The sequence below is a fragment of the Culex quinquefasciatus genome, chromosome 3 (assembly GCF_015732765.1).
Source record: "Culex quinquefasciatus strain JHB chromosome 3, VPISU_Cqui_1.0_pri_paternal, whole genome shotgun sequence".
Classification (NCBI taxonomy): Eukaryota; Metazoa; Arthropoda; class Insecta; order Diptera; family Culicidae; genus Culex; species Culex quinquefasciatus.
In genome coordinates, this window is record NC_051863.1 from 129446898 (window position 1) to 129468471 (window position 21574).

General features: G+C 37.9%; 2 protein-coding genes across 5 annotated transcripts; both read left to right on the forward strand.

The window, feature by feature from the left end:
* Positions 1-2558: 2558 nt before the first annotated feature.
* On the forward strand, positions 2559-10429 carry LOC6046799 (zinc finger protein 16). Of its 4 annotated transcripts, XM_038260576.1 has the most exons (8): positions 2564-2688; positions 2772-2862; positions 5897-6423; positions 7594-7934; positions 7995-8148; positions 8207-8326; positions 9032-9326; positions 9687-10429. In XM_038260576.1, the coding sequence occupies exons 3-8, from the start codon at positions 5907-5909 to the stop codon at positions 10252-10254; spliced, it is 1995 nt and encodes a 664-aa protein (XP_038116504.1). In that variant the 5' UTR covers positions 2564-2688; positions 2772-2862; positions 5897-5906; the 3' UTR covers positions 10255-10429. The 4 variants fall into 4 exon arrangements, with proteins under 4 accessions (XP_038116505.1, XP_038116504.1, XP_038116503.1 ...); XM_038260577.1 differs by lacking the exons at positions 2772-2862; positions 5897-6423 and adding an exon at positions 6823-7429 and having other exon boundaries at positions 2559-2688; XM_038260575.1 differs by lacking the exon at positions 2772-2862.
* Positions 10430-14637: 4208 nt separating this feature from the next.
* On the forward strand, positions 14638-20713 carry LOC6047375 (ATP-dependent RNA helicase DBP4). The gene is made up of 3 exons (XM_001864408.2): positions 14638-14947; positions 15002-16497; positions 18989-20713. Exons 1-3 carry the CDS (start codon positions 14767-14769, stop codon positions 20459-20461), a joined length of 3150 nt encoding a protein of 1049 aa, XP_001864443.2. The 5' UTR covers positions 14638-14766; the 3' UTR covers positions 20462-20713.
* Positions 20714-21574: the final 861 nt, after the last annotated feature.

The window sequence follows — 21574 nt, forward strand, 5'->3', positions numbered from 1 at the left end:
TAAAATATTAAAATATTAAAATATTAAAATATTAAAATATTAAAATATTAAAATATTAAAATATTAAAATATTAAAATATTAAAATATTAAAATATTAAAATATTAAAATATTAAAATATTAAAATATTAAAATATTAAAATATTAAAATATTAAAATATTAAAATATTAAAATATTAAAATATTAAGATATTAAAATATTAAAATATTAAAATTTTAAAATATTAAAATATTAAAATATTAAAATATTAAAATATTAAAATATTAAAATATTAAAATATTAAAATATTAAAATATTAAAATATTAAAATATTAAAATATTAAAATATTAAAATATTAAAATATTAAAATATTAAAATATTAAAATATTAAAATATTAAAATACTAAAATATTTAACTATAAAAAATCAAAACATAAAAAAGCAAAATATAAAAAAAAATTATATTTTATATTAAAAATTTAGATACATTTAAAAATTAAAATTTAATTAAAATTTTAATATTTATTTTTAGGTGTGAACATTTATGAAATAGTTGTGTTTGATGTAAATAAAAATATTAATATCATATAAACCATTGTTTTCTTCTGCCTGCATATAAGGCTTTCTAGGCCCAGTGAAAAAAATATAATTTAACTCAAAAATGATGAACTTCTCGTCACAGTGTCCTGATGCAAACAATGATCGAGCTCGAGCTGTTACAGCCCTGCGAAGTATGTTGGCTGACATATCGGGCGGTCAATAAAAAAAACCAGCTAGAAGTCGCCTGACAAAAAACGTTTGCTAGAAAAAGATAGGAAACCTGATGCAAACAATCGTCCAGCTGTAATGTAAACATACTTTGAATGTATTGGTAAATTTCTGACTAGAAAGCCTTATATCTTGGATAATACTTAATACCTAATTTGATCTTTGATTATTCTTAAGTATAAGTAATTTTGGATCCCTCACTTTTTCTGAAAATACCTCAAATTTAGGTATTTATTCCTAGAAATAAGGAATAATCATGGTCCGCCATCTTGGATTATACCTAAATATTAGTAATTGTGGATCCCTCACTTTTTTCTAAAAAAAACTCAAATTTAGGTATTTATGCCTAAAAATTAGGAATAATCATGGTCCGCCATCTTGGATTATACCTGAATATAAGTATTTTGGATCTCTCACTTTTCCAGAAAATACCTCAAATTTAGGTATATATACCTAGAAATAAGGAATAATCATGGTCCGCCATCTTGGATTATACCTAAATATTAGAAATTTTGGATCCCTCACTTTTCTGAAAATACCTCAAATTTAGATATTAATTCCTAAAAATTAGGAATAATCATGGTCCGCCATCTTGGATTATACCTGAATGTTAGTAATTTTGGATCCACTTTTCCAGAAAATACCTCAAATTTAGGTATTTATACCTAGAAATAAGGAATAATCATGGTCCGCCATCTTGGATTATACCTAAATATTAGTAATTTTGGATCCCTCACTTTTCCAGAAAATACCTCAAATTTAGGTATTTATACCTAGAAATAAAGAATAATCATGGTCCGCCATCTTGGATTATACCTAAATATTAGTAATTTTGGATCCCACTTTTCCAGAAACTACCTCAAATTTAGGTATTTATACCTAGAAATAAGGAATAATCATGGTCCGCCATCTTGGATTATACCTAAATATTAGTAATTTTGGATCCCTCACTTTTCCAGAAAATACCTCAAATTTAGGTATTTATACCTAGAAATTAGGAATAATAATGTTCCGCCATCTTGGATTATACCTAAATATTAGTTATTTTGGTTGCCTCACTTTTCCAGAAAATACCTAAAATTTAGGTATTTTGGTTCTACAATTATACCTAAAATATAGGAATTCTCGTACTAAAACGCTATTAGTAATTTTATTACTAATAGCCGATTAGTAATAAAATACCTTATTGCAGTCAGGTTCGATTATACCTAAAAATTAGGAATTTATACCTAATGTCCGTTTTGCGTGTTTGTCGATCGATCCGCTAGGCGCAGGTGAGTGACTGCCAGTGCTGGCAGACTGGAAGGTTCTCAAGTTGAAGCATTTTCAGGATTTTGATTTTGTAAGCAATTTAAGTCCTCTGCTGAAATATGAGTTGTTTCAGTTATTCAAACTGCTTACAAACTTTTGAATGTATTTTTAAACTTTCGACAAACGCTGACATTCTTAGCTGTCGAGCTATCGTGGCCTTGAGGTTCCGGGTTTCGCCTTGTAAGCGGAAGGTGATTGGTTCGATTCCTGTGCTCGACAAAGTCAGATTCCTTCAAAGAGTAAACTGGGAATACTGACCGGAAGGGGATGGGTTTCGACTAGCGGTGTGCTGGATTTCCAACCCAGAAAGTCTGATTCCCGTACCAAGATGATATAGTTAAAAAACAAATAAATTTTTAAATTTGCAATCCTAGATTGCGAACTTCAAAACTGGCACCACTTTCAAAAGGCCACGAGCGCGCGGATGAACCAAAACAAGGGACCAGTCAACATGGAACGAACTGTCGGGAGAGAAAAGGGCAACTCACGAGCGGTGAGAGAGCGAGCGCGTTGACGTTTCGCCCAGAGTGACGAACTGTTTTCTTCAGGAGTGGTTGTTTGTAGAGGAGAGTTTTCAGTGATTTTTGCTAAAAAGTTAGTGTTTTTCGTGGTTTTTGTAGCTGGATATCGTAAGTTTGTGTGGTTTGTTGATGGGGGGAACTGTTAACACTAGTTTGCACTTGTTAATTTTGTCACTTTGTTGAAATAAAAGGTTTCTTCTGTTGTTGCCTGATATGTTGGGGGGTAGGAATCGTAGCGAAGTGAACTTTCTGGGCAGTACACGATTATTGTAGTTTAAACAGGTGAGGCTTAATAGAGTTATCTACGTGCGCATGTATTGCGTGTACGTACACGAAAAAGATTGAGGTTAAATTTTGTCCGGCCAGCAAAATCAAATGGTGCGCTAGTGTGTGTACGCGAAACGTCATAAAGCTCTATATTACCCAAACTCGCTATTTATAAATAAAATAGTCAAAATTGATTTAATCTCATCTGGGGTGAGACAGAGCCTTTCTTACTAAAAGAAGATAACGGCAGTTAATTTTTTTTTCAAAGAAATTGCAAATTAAAGAATGGTCCATTCATAATATATTTAAAAACCAACCTATTTATTTCATATAACTGAAAAGCGTTGTTTTTTGCTCCATCATTCGCTCAGAGAACGATCAGAGAATGAGTAAGAAACAAAAAAAGGCAAAAGATAAAATGAGCATGGATGGCTTCAGATCGGATAGCTGTTTGCGACTTGTTTGCTTTCACTGACGCTTAGCAGAGATAATCATGATAGGCGAGGTATGATGAACGAGCAATCGATAGGGCAACTTGTACAAAAAGGGAGTAATCTAGTATCAAAACTCTATACGCACCAGCATGACTCGCGTCTGCATGTGAAGCTCAACTTGACAACTTGGCGAGGCGTCAAAAATCGATCGCCTATGATTTTTCGCAGATTTTTCCAATGAATATTTCTCGAGAAATGATTGGATTACGAAGCTTGATCTTGAGTCGGAACCAAAAGCAAATCCTATACCTTTCTTTAGTAAGAAAGGCAAACATGAAAATTTTCCAAAATGTGAACGGTGAATCCGATTGAGGTCAAATTTGTTTCAGAAGCTCGATTATGGTCTGGATTATGATATGGAGAAAAAAAATAGATAGAATGCCAAAGGAATAATTTTGGAATGTGGTGAAAAATTGGATTTTACCTTTTTTGAAAGATTTTTTCCCTCGCAGTAAATAAATCAGTTGCAAATCAAGAACCACATTATCAACATAAATGAAAATTGAGAAGGATGTAGGGCTCGAAGAATGCAATTTTCGGATAAATAAACGCTTTGATTATTTCAGTTTTTCTATCAAATCGACCGGAAAACGAAAACATATTCCGAGTCTCCTAAAAAAAATTATAAAATTAAATTTGGTCTAGAAATGGTTCAGGTTCAGCACATCTCCTATCAAATGCGCCCAAGAGAGCTTAAATCCATAATATGGGCTCTAAGAAACCTCTTACCACAAAATTGAGCACTTTTTGATTGATCTCCAAAATTCGGATATTTGATTGATCTCCAAAATTCGGATATAATTCTGCCATTGTCAATCGATCGGGCGTCAAAAATCGATCGTCCATGATTTTTTGCAATCCTATACCTAATTGGGTCCTAAAATGAAGCTTAGATTGTTGATATTATTGTTCACAACGATAAACTTATTTTTCTGAGTACAATGAATTTTTGTACGACCATAAAGAGCTTAAAATGGATTTTTAAATCAATTTTGAAAAATTAACCTCGCGGTCCTTCTTGACAGAAAAGCTCCTACTTGACAGGTCGTTCCAAGGGGACCATAGTTGATCCATCGAAAAAATGTTGTCTTGTCAAAAAAAAATTTTGCATTAAAATGATAAAAAGTGATCAGAAATTGTTTTTAATCGTGTTTTTTACCGTTGTACATAAAAATTGGCATAGGGCTTTAGTACCCAATTCCTATATCTTTCTTTAGTAAGAAAGGCAAAACATGTTGGTCAAAGTCAAACTAAAAAGTGAAGAAATGTCACTTCTTACACGGGACTCACAAATTGTAACAATTGGGTACTAAAGCCCTATGCCAATTTTTATGTACAACGGTAAAAAACACGATCAAAAACCATTTCTGATAACTTTTTTTCATTTTAATGCAAAAAAAAAAATTGATAAGACAACATTTTTTCGATGCATCAATTATGGTCCCCTTGGAACGAGCTGTCAAGTAGGAGCTTTTCTGTCAAGAAGGACCGCGAGGATAATTTTTCAAAATTGATTGAAAAATCCATTTTAAACTCTTTGTGGCCGTACAAAGGGTCATTGTACTCAGAAAAATAATCTTTATCGCTTTAAACAATAATATCAGCAATCTAAGCTTCATTTTAGGACCCAATTAAAAAGATTTTATCTTACGTTACATGAATGAATAAATAAATAAATAAATCAAATTGCCTCGCGTTAATCTCTGTCACTCAAAAGTGAATATCTCATGAACTAAAAATAAAACAGTGAGCTCAATTGGAAAACCATTGAACATTTATCTCAGGAAGAAGCTGATGAGGTCAAAACTTTATTTAAAATATGCGCTCAACATGAAAATTAAGCAAAACTTTTCATATTCACAACGAACACTTAAAACAATTTCTATAGTGGACTCTCTCGTTGTTGATATTGAAGGGACCCTCAAAAGCGGGATGTATCAAATTGTAGAACAAAAAAAAACAAGCAAGCTTCTTGAAGGGACTGAAAAAAATATTGACATCTGGAGCAATATTGATATCGAGAAGATCGGCAGCTAGTGAGTCGACTGTAATAGTAAAAAAAGACCACGCCAATCGACTATACTTCCAATTTTGTAAGGCTTGCGCATCCATAGATATCGCAGTTTAAAAATTAGGTGTTTGAGGTCGTAGAAGGTGTCCTTCACTCTAGGGGCAATGACTGTAAATGATGGTTCTAAATGGAGGCTTTAAATTTATTATTTCGAAAAAAAAAGCTGAGCTTTGGAGCGGTATCAAAAAGGAAGGGGTGGTCCGATTTTGAATAAAAATCGAGTTTCTTTCTGTTTTGGTGATACAAAGAGATCCGCAAATTTGGACTTTTGGCTTTTTTCAAAATGGAACACCGGCATTCGAGTAGAATACCAAAATCTTGACCAGAATCGACCAATACGTATACCTCTGTTGATGTTTGTTTTTCTAATTTAAAAACACCACTAGATTTTATACAAAGCTTTGATTATTCAAATTTAAACCTCAAAGAAAGAAATCGCAAAAAAGAGAAGGTTCGCTCCGCAAATTGTCACAATCTTTTTCAGCAACACGAAAATGTCCCATCCAAACCGCTATATGCAGCGAAAGTACATGGCCAGACACCGCCAGCGCAAGCGTGAAGCCCGCTTACAAGAACTGGAAGCTCTCAAGCGGGAACGCGAAGCGTTTCAACCGGAACCTCTCCCACAACAGTTTGAAGTGGCACCACCAGTGCCACAACCGAAAAAGGTGATGACGAGTACGGAACGTGTCAGAGCGTTTCGGGCGCGAAAAAAGATGCTGGAAGGGGGAGTGGAGAAGCGTTCTGTTCCCAAAGTTCGCATGACGAGTACGGAACGTGTGCACAAATTCCGGATGCTTAAAAAATTAAAGCTGAGCCAATCGGAACCGGAAGTGCAAGTGCAGTTTGTACCTAATGAACGGGTAGCCGTGGCTGGTGATCCTCTCGTGACTATTAAGGAGGAACCGATGCTGGGCGAATGTGCATACTCAGTTTCGGAATGTGTGAACTCTGACCCGCTCCTGGTTCCCCTAAAGTATGATCCGTGCGTCGAGTCTGATGCTTGTCGAGGTAAGCGAGTGGAGTCTGATTTTTCGTTTTTTACAGCCTGCTTTCTAATTGGTAAAATGCAACGCGTAATGGGTGGACATGTTTTATGTATGATGAAATATGACCCTAGAAGAGGTAATGTCAACTTTGACAGACAAAATTTGACAAATTAAACGGGCAGTGAATATATCAAATTTAATGTAAAATCTTGGTTTGTTTAAATGGGTTACAGCAAGTCCTAGGGTTTCAATCAAGCTGTCAAATCATTGTTCCAATCTAGTGACAAGACTCTGAAAGAATAACGTTGAGATCGCTATAAAAATGATCCAGCCTTGTTCTTGCAAGGTTCTCGCTGGTTTGGAACCCTGATTTGACAGTTCGACTAGAATCCTGAGAGTAACATTTCGCCTCTTCTTATAGGCTCCCTACAGTCTCAAAGATTAGAAAAAAAATACGGAAATAAATGTAACCTAAAAGAAACAAATCGCATAAGAAACAGTACTGATTGCCTTGAAGATGGCCCGCTCCAAGCATCTACAAAATAAATATTCAAGGGCGTATCGCCAACGGAAGCGTGAAGCCCGTCTTCGAGAACGTGAAGCCCTTTTAGGGCCGCCACCATCAGCTCAAATTTCGAACGCAGAACGCATGCGCAACTATCGGTTGCGAAAGAAACTAAGTGCACAAGCGGAAGCGGAAGTGAATTTTCCTCCCAACCCAAGCACGGAACAAGGGCAGTCACCACCGCTTCCGGCCATCAAGGGTCGCAAGACGAGTGCGGAACGCATGCGCAGGTACCGAATGCGAAAGAAACTCAAGGAGCAAGCTGAACCGAAGGAGTTTGAGTACCAGAAGCGGACGCGAATGAAGGTGCTGGCTGAACCGGAAGTGGAGGTACATTTTGTGCCCAATGACCGTGCTGCTATGGCTTGTGATCCGCTTGCGACTGTGAAGGTGGAGTTGTCATCGGACGAATGTGCGGACTCCGATTGGGATGTTCCGAAACCCGACTCCGAGACAGTTGGCGGTAAGTTGGTGATAAACAGAAAGGAACTGCGTCGTAAATTTAGCGTGTAAGGGTTCTCAATTAAAATGAAATTCAAAATGAACTTGAGTTCTCTCAGCCAGACCTACCGCGTTGCATTTACCGAAGAGATGTTTCTTTGATTAACAAAATTTACCACTCCCTAGTGGACCCCATGGATCCCGGTGTGAGCACTTCTGCCGTGCCAACGATCAAGCAGGAACCCGACCCGGAACTCAGCACGCCCGCCCTGGATGGCTTCTTTGGGCCAACTGCCCTGTGGGAATCGCTGCAGAACGTGCCCGATCCGGTGACGGAACCGGACCAGGAGGGAGCGCCACGCGGCCGCAAAAATCCGACCGTTACGCTAGAATCGATCAAGAAGGAGCTCACCTACGAGTGTGAGCTGTGCGGGAAGCGCTTCCGCAAGAGTGCGGACTTTTTCCAGCACAAGCTGACGCACGGGGAGGAGCTGAAGTGCGCCGATTGTGACGAGCGGTTTTTCAGGGTGGGTTGAGGAGTTTCGTAAAGGGTTTCCTGCAATAAATTATGTTTTTCGAAATTTTAGACGTGGGATTTGGAGAAACACCGGGTTGAGAAGCACAGCGATTCGGAAATATACAAATGTGACATCTGCTCGAAAACTTTTATCGAACATTGGCGTTTGCTGCGACATCAACGCACGCACTCTACCGAGAAGAAGTTCAAGTGTGATATGTGCGGTAAGTTGAATCAATGTGACTAGATTTATTTAATGAAAAACTAATTTTCACGTTATAGATAAATCTTTCACGGAAAGTGGAAATTTGGCAAAGCACAAGAAGCAAGTTCATACCAAGGATCGTCCATTTGCCTGTGAAATTTGCTCCAAAAGCTATCCTCAGAAAAAGGATCTTCAAGGTATGTGGTTAAAACTAATGTTTAACCTAAATTTGGGTAAACTTGAATAAACGTGTTCATAATTTTCGTCAAAATCGGGAATGAATTTTGAGACCAAACGTCAGATTTGGGTTCACTCACTCAAATTTCACAAAAACTGAAGGAGCCATTACACTACCGCAAACAAACTCGCACTTTTTCGTGTTTGACAATTTGCCAAGGCAAAAAAAAAATATGCAGGCTGACGTTTGTACAAACAAATCCAGGCAAACATACAAAGCAGGCAAACTGACAAAAAGTGCGAGTTTGTTTGTTTGCCGTAGTGTAATAGCTCGTTGAGTAAAATTCACCCAAATCTGACGTTTACTTGAGGGAGCATGCATGCACGTTTAAAATCACTCAGCTTTCGTCAAAACCGAATCTACTCATAAATGAGTAAAGGGGGCATCTGTCTAATTTGAGTGAATTTCACTCAGATCTGGGTGAATATCACTCAGTTATCGTGAAATTTTTAGTGAAATTCACTCAAATCTGGCAGACGTTTATCAATTTCTGAGTAAGTTGGGATTTGACGAAAACTGAGAGATTTTAAACGTGCGTGTGGAACGAGGCGTTCTAACCTCACTTTCCTACCCCTCAGTAAACGTCCAACCCATACAAACATAATGTACGAATCGCGACGTTTTACGTCAAAAATAGACAACATTAGTCACCCTAATTTTTCAGGCCACATGCTGGTGCACACGATGAAGCGCTTCGCCTGTACCATTTGCCAGGAAGAGTTCTCACTGCTGCACGAAAAACGGAAACACATGCGCGAGCTTCATCCCAACGAAACGGTGGAAAAATCCTTTACCTGCACGGTTTGCGAGGCCACGTTCAACTCCAAGCTGAAGCACTCGAGCCACGTGCTGACGCACGGCGAGCGCCGGTTCGAGTGTCAGTTTTGCATGAAAAAATTTCACACCAACGCCCGCGTCCGGAAGCACATGAAGTCGCACCGGGTGGAGCTCTATTCGAAGTAAGTTCCGGTGACCGTTTGATCATGAGTGACCTATTTTTTAGGGAGCATTGATTTTTGTCATTTATCTAATGGGTGACCTAATGAGTGCCTGTCACATCCCAGTTGGAAATGTAGGGCCTATGCAGAACAATGATCAAGGCATTAGAACATCATCAGGGATAAGGAACTCATCAATCAAATGTGAAAAATCAAACCTCTGATAACGTCAACTTGACAGCTAGTGAAAATCTACATCACCTTATTATTGTTTGACATTGAATTAACTTTAAAAAATGAATGTTTCAAAGTTTGAAACGCAGAGGTTTTTACATGTTTTTGTTTTTAAAATTAATAAATATCAAAACCATATCACTTCAGGTGTCACATTTGCGACAAATGCTTCTCCCAGGACTGCAACCTCAAGCGGCACATCGAGCAGATGCACATGCAGGGCGATCGGTTCTCCTGTCTCCACTGCACCTCCCTGTTCGATTCTGCCGACGAGCTGCGCGGCCACCGCGAATCGGAACACCAAAACGAGCACCCTTACAAGTGTCCCTGCTGTCCGAAGGCGTTCGCCTTCCACCAGAGCCTGGTCAACCACGCCAAGTGCCACAACAACCCGAAGCGCCACCTGCAGGAGTTTATCAAACCTACGCCGAGGAAGCGAAAGCAGCAGCAGCCCAAGGAAGCTAGCGATGGCGACGGAACGAAGGTTGTGGCCAAGAAACGTGGTCGGCCAAAGAAGCTCGTGGAAACGATGCCAGAGCCAGAATTTGTTGATTTGATGGAAACGGTGATGCTCAGGGAAACTGAACCAATTGAGGTCGAGTACGACGCTGGTGAGCAGCAGCAGGTTCAGCTTGATGACTCAGAACTGGTTAGTGAGATTAAAGTTGAGAGTACCAGTTTTGAGGAAACGGAAGCTACTGAAGAATGTTTGTGAAGAAAGGGCGAAGCATTCGCAAAATTTGTTTATTTTGAATAATTTTTTGTTTTTATTTACAGTAAAATAACTTAAAATTCAAGGTCTGAAAAAGGTGTAACAAAAGCTTCATCTGAAAACTAGTTAAGCTTATCGTATGCATTAAAAATAAAACTTTCCAATGTTACAAAACCAATCCTTTGTATTTTTTCACAGCTCCGATTTTCCGTCGAATAGTCACCACCACAATTGAAGCATTTCGCCTCGATATGCTATTCATTGTCTCGCAATACTTTATATTGTCAGGGAGGGGGGGGGGATATTCAAATAATCAAAAATTCAAACTGACAACATTAAAAAAAAATAAAACACCAATTTATCTATTCTATATCTATAAAACTTAGACGATTTTGTTCGAACGAGAATCAGTTCAATACCAGTGTTGGTATTATCGCGCTCTCGCGAGAAAATTTTCTCGCCGCGAGTCTCGAGCTGCCTAGAGAAACTCACCGATTGCCCGTGCTCTCCTCCGCTCGCGAACGGGCTTTCTCGCGAGCCAGAATTGCCCGTTCGCGAGAAGTTGAACGTGTTAGAAACGAACAAAAAACAACACAGCGATTGAAGTTACACCTCTATACCATCGCCTGGTTCGTATTCATAAGCCTGATAAACAAATTGCTAGCTTGGGGCGAACGGCTAGCACGAGGCGCTCGCGAGCGCTCGCCGCGAGAGCGAGAACGCGAACGAAAATGCGAGCGCGAGCGAGAAGAGAAAAGTACTACAAGTTCTCTCCCTCGTTCGCGAGCGAGAAATGCTTTCCTTCTTCTCGCTCGAATTCCAACAATGTTCAATACAGAGCGTCGGATCGAGGTGCTCTTTGTTGCGTTGTGTTCGTTTAAGTCTAAGAATGGTTCTTACGCCAAAAATTGACAACTTTGGCCACTCTGGATCCGATTCCAGAAAATCTGCAGATTTTATGCTAGATACGCCAAGAAACGAAAAAAAAAAACAAGACGAAGTTTGTCGGGTTTAGCTTGAGACATCACTGAGTATGAACCATAATCGGAATCTTTGTAGAATCATGTTGTTACGGTGATAGACTCCAAGATCTGTAATCTAGGACACTTTGGAGGACCCAGAACATCCCAAAAGTAATCCACATAGCTCATAGTGATGCCAAAAGGTCCCAGGGACATCACTAAGTATGGACCATAATCGGAAACTTGGTAGAATCGTGTTTTTACGGCGGTAGATTACAAGATCTGTATTCTAGGACACTTTGGAAGACCCAGAACATCCCAAAAGTGATCCACATAGCTCAGCTATTCTCAACCTTCTTCTAGGCCGGTACCCCCTGCCATGTAAATCAAGTAGGCCCGGTACCCCCGTTGAGAATCGCTGACATAGCTCATAGTGATGCCGAAAGGTCCCAGGGACATAACTGAATATGAAACATAACCGAAAACTTGGTAGAATCGTGTTGTTACGGCGGTAGATTCCAAGATTTGTATTCTAGGACACTTTGGAGGATCCAGACCATCCCAAACGTGATCCAAATAGCTCAGAGTGTTGCCAAAAGGTCCCAGGGACATAACTGAATATGAAACATAACCGAAAACTTGGTAAAATGGTGTTGTTACGGCGGTAGATTACAAGATCTGTATTCCAGGACACTTTGGAGGATCCAGACCATCCCAAACGTGATCCAAATAGCTCAGAGTGTTGCCAAAAGGTCCCAAGGACATCACTGAATATGAACCATAATCGGAAACATTGGAGGACCCAGAACAATGAAATATCAATGAAATGTAACTTTTTTTGCCTGTTTCTGTTTACTCTTGTAAAAATATAACTACTGATACCAAAATTGTAGATTAACACAGCTTAGAAAATTGAGGCCTGAAAGGGTTAAATATTAAATAATAAAAAAAATAGAATTTAAAAATTTAGGAATTCATGATTTAAAATTTCCGAAAATTATTTTAAGTCATATTAAAAGTTCCAAAATACAAATAAATATTTGAAAACTCCAAAATACAAAAAAAATCAGATTTTTTAAGATCCGAAAACAAATTTAGAAATTCGAATATTCTTAGAATGTTACATTTGCAATTAAGAGATTTGGAGAACCTTTGAACTGAGATCAATTTATAAGTCTTTGCAGCGAGGGTTCATATTTCTTAGTTAAGATTTGGCTAGTTGAGTGCTTTTGAGGGAAAATAAATTTTGATAATAAAAACCTAGGTTTAATCTAAATTCCTAAATTCTTAAATTACTCAATTACTAAGTTTTTAATGCCGCCATCTCAAATTACAGATTATCAGATTAGTTTGGAATATTTTTGGAGTCATAGTTTTGGTCAGAAACCCAAATGTTTAAATAATAAAATTTTGACGGGACTTTGATAATCGATTACGAACAGTTTTTGAATTTTTCAAACCCGTAGATTTTGAAATATGTTTTCAAATTTTATGTATAAAGTGTTCATGTTTTTAAATTTACTATTTTTTTATATCATGATTGAATTTTTGAATTTTCAAATTGCTGTTTTTTTTTGTTTTTAGAAAGTACGATTTTATTTATTTATTTCTTAATGTTTTTTTTATTTCAAGATTTCTGGATTGTAAATTCATGTTAATCATTTTTGTTTAAAACAGGGTAAATTCGTTAATTGGGTCCTAAAATGAAGCTTAGATTGCTGATATTATTGTTTACAGCGATAAAGCTTATTTTTCTGTGTACAATGACCCTTTGTACGACCATAAAGAGCTTAAAATGGATTTTTAAATCAATTTTGAAAAATTAACCTCGCGGTCCTTCTTGACAGAAAAGCTCCTACTTGACAGGTCGTTCCAAGGGGACCATAGAGCTATCTAAGCCCGATCTCACGCACACTAGCTTACCATTTGTTTTTGCTGGCGGGTACAAATTTTAACCTAAAAACCCTTCGTGTACAAACACGCAATACATGCGCACGTAGATAACTCTATGGTTGATCCATCGAAAAAATGTTGTCTTGTCAAAAAAAATTTTGCATTAAAATGAAAAAAAGTGATCAGAAATGGTTTTTAATCGTGTTTTTTACCGTTGTACATAAAAATTGGCATAGGGCTCTAGTACCCAATCAGATTTCGGTACTTTGAATGTCCGTTAGTTCGAATGCTCGCCAATTCGAACGTAGTTGTCAAACGACGTTGACGTTTCAACATCATTGTTCGGCAATTTCCGAACACGTGGTTTCAAGCTTTTGACAGCTGTCAGTCGTTCTAATTAGCGAATTTAGATTAAATCAATAACATTCGAATTAGCGAATGCGATATGTATGTTATTTTTGATTTTCTTAATTTCTGAATTTGAATCATGTATTCTTTTTTAATATTCTGGAGTTTTAAAGGTCCAATAAATATTTTTTTAATTTATTTTTTGTTTTTATTGTGTTTTTGAATAACCTTGACTGAAGGCGGTTTCAAAAACACTCAAAACGCAAAACATTAAAATCTCGTTTATAGGAGCTTTTGAAAAAAATACTCTTGAGGTTATAAATTTTGGAATTTATTTCTTTTTCTAATGAATTTCTATACTTTGGAGTTGGATTTTTCTAGTAATATTTTTTAATGTTTTTATTATTTCGAGCTTTGAGTTTCTGAATTTCTTTATTTCTGCTTGTAATTTTTGAAGATTTAGATAATTGTATTTTTGAAATTCTAATGTTTATTTTAAAAATTGTCAATTTTAATGAAAGGCTTTACATGGATATTTTATTTTGAGCAAAACAATAAAATTTCTACACATCAATTTAAATATTCTGTGTTTACAGGTTCGGCTTTATGACGCAATCCTGGATCATTAATATTATATTATTATATTACATTATATCAAAGAGTATATGTTTCCTTCTCTCTGATTGTATCATGTACTAGTAGCTTTTCAGTCGCATTCAAATAAGCAAATCTACAAATTTCACCCGCCAACAAAATTTCTACGTAGACTGAGCTCGAGAGAAAGAATGAAGTTGCAAGCACTTCGAATTTTTCAAAATATTTAGACAGAGTCGAATGGTTTTTCTCCAAAATTTGTATGGGGAATAAAAGCTACAAAAGGAGAAAAGCTCGGAACTTAACCTCAAAAGTTAATAAGTCAAGTGGACTTTTTTGACAGGTGTCGCTGTCGAGACTTTGATTTTTTTTTTATTTGAATTTGAAATTTAAGCTGAGTTGCGCTATCCACATTCTCCAACATTCCGGGATGATCCATTTGTTTGTCCCTCTTTTTTTCAACCGGCTTCTGTGCGTTTTTTGTTTCCTACCCCTCCGAGTGAACTCTCTCCCAAACAAATTTGTTCAGGCACCACTCAAAATGAAACGAACATTCACTCATCTCGCACGCATCTGTCAAACTTTTCAGCTCACACACTCCAAAAGTTTCCTCGCAACGCGACAGACGCGTTTTTCCTTTTCTTCTGAAGAGCAAAAAAAAGTGCGTTGTTTTTTGTTCCGAAAAACCAAAACAAGGAAGCGAAAAAACCCGCACGCCATGGCCGGTCACAATCTGCAGGACGAGCGGGTGCGCACCGAGGACGTCGAGTTCGACCGCAGCCTCCGGTTCGAGCAGATGTTCCTGTCGGAGGCGGTCGTCCGGGGGCTGTCGCGGAACAACTTTGTGATGCCGTCCCCGATCCAGGCACGTGCCATCCCGCTGGGGAAGCTGGGACTAGGTGAGGAATTGGGTTCATTGTTTTGGTTGGTTATTGATTTTCTTTTTCCGGTAGATTTGCTGGTGCAGGCCAAGTCCGGGACGGGCAAGACGTTGGTCTTTTCGGTGTTGATTTTGGAAGGGCACAATCCGGACGTGCCGTTTCCGCAGTCGTTGGTGGTTGTGCCGACGCGGGAGATTGCGGTGCAGATTGAGCAGGTGTTGAATAGGATTGCATACTCGATGGCGAATTTCCGGGCGAAGAGCTTCATCGGCGGGTTGGACATAGTGCAGGACCGGAAGAATCTGCAGAACTGCACGGCGGTTGTGGGAACGCCGGGGAGGATTTGGCACCTGATCAAGAGTGGCGTGCTGAACATGAGTCACATTAAGATGCTGGTTCTGGACGAGGCGGATTCGCTAATCGCTGGAACGCTGCAGTCGGATGTGGACCAGATCATTAAGGCGGTGCCGAAGAAGCGGCAGACGTTGGTCTGCAGTGCAACGTTTTACAAGAATCGCGATCGCGAGCTGCTCAAGTACATGAAGGAGCAGTTTATCGGGGTGACCCCGAAGAAGGAGGTCCCCGTTCTGCATGGTATCCGCCAGTTCGTCCGCGAACTCCCGGAAGCCAAGGATAACATCAAGGAGATGATGGCCAAGATCCACGAGCTGGACTCGATCTTCAAAAAGCTCCCTTTCAGTCAGTGTCTGCTCTTCACCAACTCGCAAACCAAGGCCGAATCCTACAGCAGCCAGCTGACCCGCATCGGATGGCCAACGGAGGTCATCCGCGGTGGCCAGGAGCAGCGAGTTCGCCTCAAAACGGTGGAGAATCTCAAGCAGTTCCGCTGCCGCATCCTATCCGCCACGGACGTGATCGCGCGCGGTATCGACGCCGAAAATGTCAACCTGGTCATCAACGTGGACGTTCCGGTGGACAACATGGTCTACCTGCACCGCATCGGACGTGGCGGCCGGTTCGGCACTCAGTCCCTCGCAATAACTCTGACCGCCAAGGCAAAGGACACGGAAAGATTCAGGAAAATCCTGTTTGATATTGGCGGCAACGAAATGTTCGTCTATCAATTGCCCAAAGAGGAGCTCGAAGAGCTCTGGAACTTTAACGAATACGGCGAGCGGTACCCGAAATTCTACGCCTCCAAACTAGAGCAGGAGATCCGCGACAGCGGTCTAGCGCCGATCGCCGAGGTGGACTCGCGAACCGAACTGGATCGCGCCTCGGCTGAAACGCTTACCGACAGTCTGGACCTACCGGCGAAGACGTCGTCCGGCGCCTTCGAGGTGGACTCGATCGAGAAACTTCAAAGCCCCAAAAAGGAGGAAACTGCCGCTGAAGACGAGCAGGACGGCGAAGAACTCGTCGAACGAATCATTCCCATGGATGAACAGGTTGAGGAGGTTGGCGAGAGACAGCAGGAAACGCTGTCCGTTTGCGATGAGGATTTAAAGCGGATTGTCAAGCCGTCAGCGACGGCGGACGCCCTGTTTCTTGCGGCGATGGAGAAGCTCGAGCTGGACGAGGATGAGGAGCAACCGGAGACGAGCAAGGTGAGGCAAATTGAGGGTGGTCCCATCGGGAAAAAATTCACTTGAATGAATGGAATATTTTTTCTAAAACTGACAACGCCATCCTCCTTGTTAAAAACAAAGCAATACCTATCAATAATCATTGATTTTTCAGGTAGAAAGCGTAAATAAAATTAAAGATTTAGACATTTTTAAATTCGAAAATGCTAAAACCTATTTAAGAATTTAAAAATTCAACAATTTGAAAATTTCGGAAATTTAAAAATTCATGTTTTAAGAAATTGAAAATTTATTAATTTAGAAACTCAAAAGTTAAATTTTTTTTAAACTTCAAACTTTGAAATTTAGAAAAAATCAAATTTCTAAGAATTTTTAAACAAGGAATAAAAAAAATCTAAATAATTTTGATAAAAAAAAAATAGGAATTCAAAACACAAAAATTTAAAAATTATGCAATCAAATATCTTTATCCAAAAAAACATATTTTTTTGAATTCAAAAAAAATAAATTCGTGAATCTTTTAATTTTACAATCAAAAAAATTATAAATTTGATAATTTACAAACTTTACAATTTCAAAATTAAGAATGTAATATAATTTTTTTTTTCGATAATCAAAGAATTTAGAATGTAAGAATCTAAAAATCTATGATTTTTTTTTGAATTTTTAAGTTCTAGAATTTTTTAATTTCATTATTTAAAAGAAAGTTATAAGGTTCATATATATATATATATATTTTTAAATTTGAATTTAAGATTTGATAATTTTTCATGAATTCTTCAATTCAAAATTTAAGATTTTATGAATTAGAAATTTAAGAATTTCAGAGTTTGTTTTTTAAAAGAATTTATAATTTGAAGATTTTTTCTAGAAATAAAGAAAAAAAAAACAAAAAAAAAATACATACAAAAACCCTATAAAAAATTATTACTGATCAAATTTTAAAGAATTTAACGAACGAATTAAAAAAGGATTCAAAAAAGATAAAATTTAAAAAATTCTAATAAAAAATTCAGAATAAAAAAAAAGAAAATCAAAAAAAAATTTAAACTCATGATTCAAAAACAATTAAAATTGTAGGAATTCTAATATTTTTAAAAATCTAAAATTCAACAATTTTACAATTAAAAATAAAGAAATTTGATAATTCAAAAACTTCAAAATTTTAACAACCAAAATTAATTCTTGATTCATAGATTTTTTCAAGAGTTAAAGCATTCAGAATTGAGGAATCAAAAAATTTAAAACATTAGATTTCGAGATTCAAGAATTTCAGAATTTGAAAATTAAAAAAAAAATAGAATTCGAGATTTAGAATTTAGGATGTTACGAATTTAATAATCTAAGAATCTAAGAATTTAAGAATTTAGGAATTTAAGAATTATTCAAGAATTTAAGAATTTTAAAATTCAAGGATTTTGGAATTTAAGAATTTCAGAATTTATGAAATGAGTTTTTATTTTATTCTTAAAAGATTTTTTGAATTTTAGATTTTTTTAATTTTAGAATTTTAGAATCTTGGAATATTAGTATTTTGGAAAAAAAGAATTTAAAAATTAAAGAATTTTTTAATTTGAAAATTTAAGAATTCATGAATTGAAGATTTAAAAAAATAGAATTGAAAAAATATTATTCAAATTTAAAGAAATTAAAATTTAAAATTTAAATAATTTAGAAATTCTGAAAATGCATGAAAAAAAAGTAATTTTAAAAAATCCTAAGGTAAAACCTATAATTTAGAAAAATTAAAATTTCAATGAATTCTAAAACTTCAAAATATAGGAATTAAAAAAACTTATAATTTCAAAAATCTAAAAACTAAAAAAAATCAAAAAAATTATAGCTAAACAAATGAAAATTTAATAGTTTGAGAATTACAAAATTATAAATTTCCAAAATGTAATGATTCAAAATGACATAAAATTGCAGGAATTGATTTAAAAAATTAACAATTAATAAAATAGTGAATTGTTTATTTCAAAACTTCAAATTTCAAAAATCACGAATTTTAAATTTATAGATTGTTTTAAGAATTAAAGAATTTTAAAATTAAATAATTTAAAAATTTAAGAATTTAAGATTTGAAGATTGTTCAAGAATTTAAGAATAACAGAATTTAAGAATTTCAAAATTAGTAATTTAAGAACTTCAGGGGTTTATTTTTTTGAAGAATTCTAGATTAAATTTTCAAAAGGTTCTATCTGCATTGGAAAACTATGACGGAAAGGTTGTTTTGAAATTTAATCTAGAATTAAAGAATTCAGAATTTAAGAATTGAAATATCTACATTTTGGAATTCTGGAATTCTAAATTTTGAATTTTCAACCTAAGAATTTTTGAATTTTATGTTTTCTGAATTTGTATTTTTTTTTTTTGAAATTTTAGATGAAAGAATTTTCATATTTCAGGGTATTAAATATTTTTGACGATTGCGCAACTTTTCTTGCAAGCGTTTCTTTCTATCTCGGTACTTTGCTTTATCTAAAATCTCAATTTTTAAAATTTATTTTAGGTGGACTCGCCGGAAGTCGCTGAAAAGGACGAATCCTCGCCGAAAGCTGCCGCCGCTGCCGTCGACGAGGTCGACAAGCTGTTCCTAGCAGCAATGGAAAAGTTCGACGAGGATGATCAACTCGAAGAAGTGAAACCCGCCCTGGGGCAGCAGGTCAACGGCATCGAGTCGGAGGTGGTCAACGAAATGTTCCTAGCAGCTATGGAGAAGGTTGACCAGGATGAAACGGCGAATGGTTCCGACGAGCAACAGGAGCAAGATGCGGTGGCGGACAAGTTGTTCCTTGCGGCGATGGACAAACTGGGCTTTGGAGATTCCGACGATAAACCTGTCGATTTGAGCAAGAAGAAGGAACTTTCGCCGGCCGTGATGGACAAGTTTGATTCGGACGGGGATTCGCTGGACGCGGCTTCCGGGCGGCGGGATTCAACGTCCAGCTGTTCGACGCCGGAATCGCCGTGCTCGTCGGACAGTTCGTTCAGCTCGAACGCCACCAAGAAGGTTGAAGTTGGTTCGAACTTTACCACGCCGAACTCGCGCGTGCAGGAAATCCGTGGTGCTGGACCGGCTCACCAGATCAGCTCGTCCACGTCGGACAACTCCGAGCTGAGCCAGCTGTCCGAGTCCGGAGGCGCTGGAGGCGTTTGTGTTCCGGCCGAATCGAACTGTCTCCCGCTGGAGGTCAACAACGATGCTCTTTTCGCGAAGATCATGGAGCAGAAGGAACTCGAAGCCGAGCATCATCTGCAGCGTCCGTTCCAGTTCTCGATTGACGGATGCAGCCTCGAGGTTCACGACGATCCGATCAGCGACCGCGACATCAACTCGCGCAAGGGTTCCGTCCCGGACGTCGTCCCCAGCGGAATAACCCTGGACCCATCTCGACTCCAGAACCGACCACCATCGGCCCTCGCAGCCGCCATCGAACAGGACGAATTGGCCACCTTCGATCTAAACTCCAACCACGGTTCCGTCTTCGAACATGACGAAGGCGAAGAAGCGGTCGTCCCGCAGGAAAATCGCCCGAAGCGAATCCGCTTCCAGGACGGCAGCGTCTCAAACGGCAGCGGCGGCGACTCGCTCAGCATGAAATCCAACTCGAACCGAGCCCAAGGCGAACCCGACCCGGACCCCCTCGCCCTGCCACCCATCGTGGACGCCACCGTCGACGGAACGGAAGCGAACGAGGACGCCAGCTCGTACTCGTCCGAGTACGACAGCGAATCGTCCAACTCGTCGTTCTTTGACCAGCGGGACGAGCACTGGGAAGCGGCGGCGGCTGCCGCCTCATCGGCAGCGGTTCAAACCGAAGAGCATAGCTTGAAAGTGCCGACGAAGCGACCCAAGGTCAGCAAGCGGGCCACCGGGGCGTACCATCGGACGTACGCCACCTGGTCCAACCAATACTGGAACCAGATGACCATGATTCGGGATTATGCGCGATTTACGGCTTACGCAAGGCAGGGCAACTGAACTAAGCAAGATTTAGTTGAGCTGAATTGATTAAGTTATTTTTCCGTTGACTTAAGAAAGAGAGAGAGAGAGAGCGTGAATTCTGACACAGATGTGATGTTGTATTCTTAACTACCTTATTTTAGCTGTAAGTTTTTTCCTTTTTTATTGTTTTTTTTTCTTGCCAAGGAGGCACTTTTTGAATTTTGATCTGCAAAACTTGAAATGTAAGACATTCTAGCAGTACTAATAAACGTTACAGGTGAAATTAACTAGAACGCGTTTTTTGTTTACTCTGTGATTTTACTTTGTTGACTTCTTCGTAGCAGGCCTTGCCAAACCAGTTGGACGTAAATAAATCATTCTAACAACAAACCGTCTAATTGTTGTAACAACTAACTTTGTTGTAGGAAGAGATCAGTCAGACGACAAGAAGTTACACAGTGGGTAAGAAGGGGATTATTATGCAACTTGCATGCACATCGGAAATTCTTTCTGGATGTTGTTGGGGCGACTATTCTGAGTCAGAAAAATCAACTCCCAAAATATTCTATCGGTGAAAACTGATTTTAACTCGATTTGAAGTTAAAAAACCTAATATATCACCTAAAAACTCAAAAATACGACTAAAAACTCGGTCTATCTCTGGACAAAGATAAACATTTTCATCTAGATATCAATTTTTAGTTAACAAAATATATTCCTCACATAGTACACCTTAAATCGATCCATTACTTGAGTCCCAGCGTCAACAGGAGGTGTAAAATAATGTTATTTCTAAAAAAGTATTTTCAATTTGCTCTAGTAAATAAACTGTCATGTCTGAATTCAAAAACTAATGTTGTAGCATTGTTGCAAACGAAATGAAGAACAATTTTGCAGAAAAAAGTATGACATTTTATCCATTTACAGTAAAGTTACGTCTATTTTAGTAGGAAAATTTCTGCCAATTTTCAAAATTCTTCGATATTTAACTCATTCCTGTTATATACAGCTACTATGATCATACACAGGAGGATGTAACAAAAAATATCGAGAAATTAAAAGTGAGAGTGTGTGCAACATGGAGTGAAACTTTCTGTGAAGTTGCTGTGAAGATTACCACCGCGCTTTGAAAAGTTTTACTCCATGTTG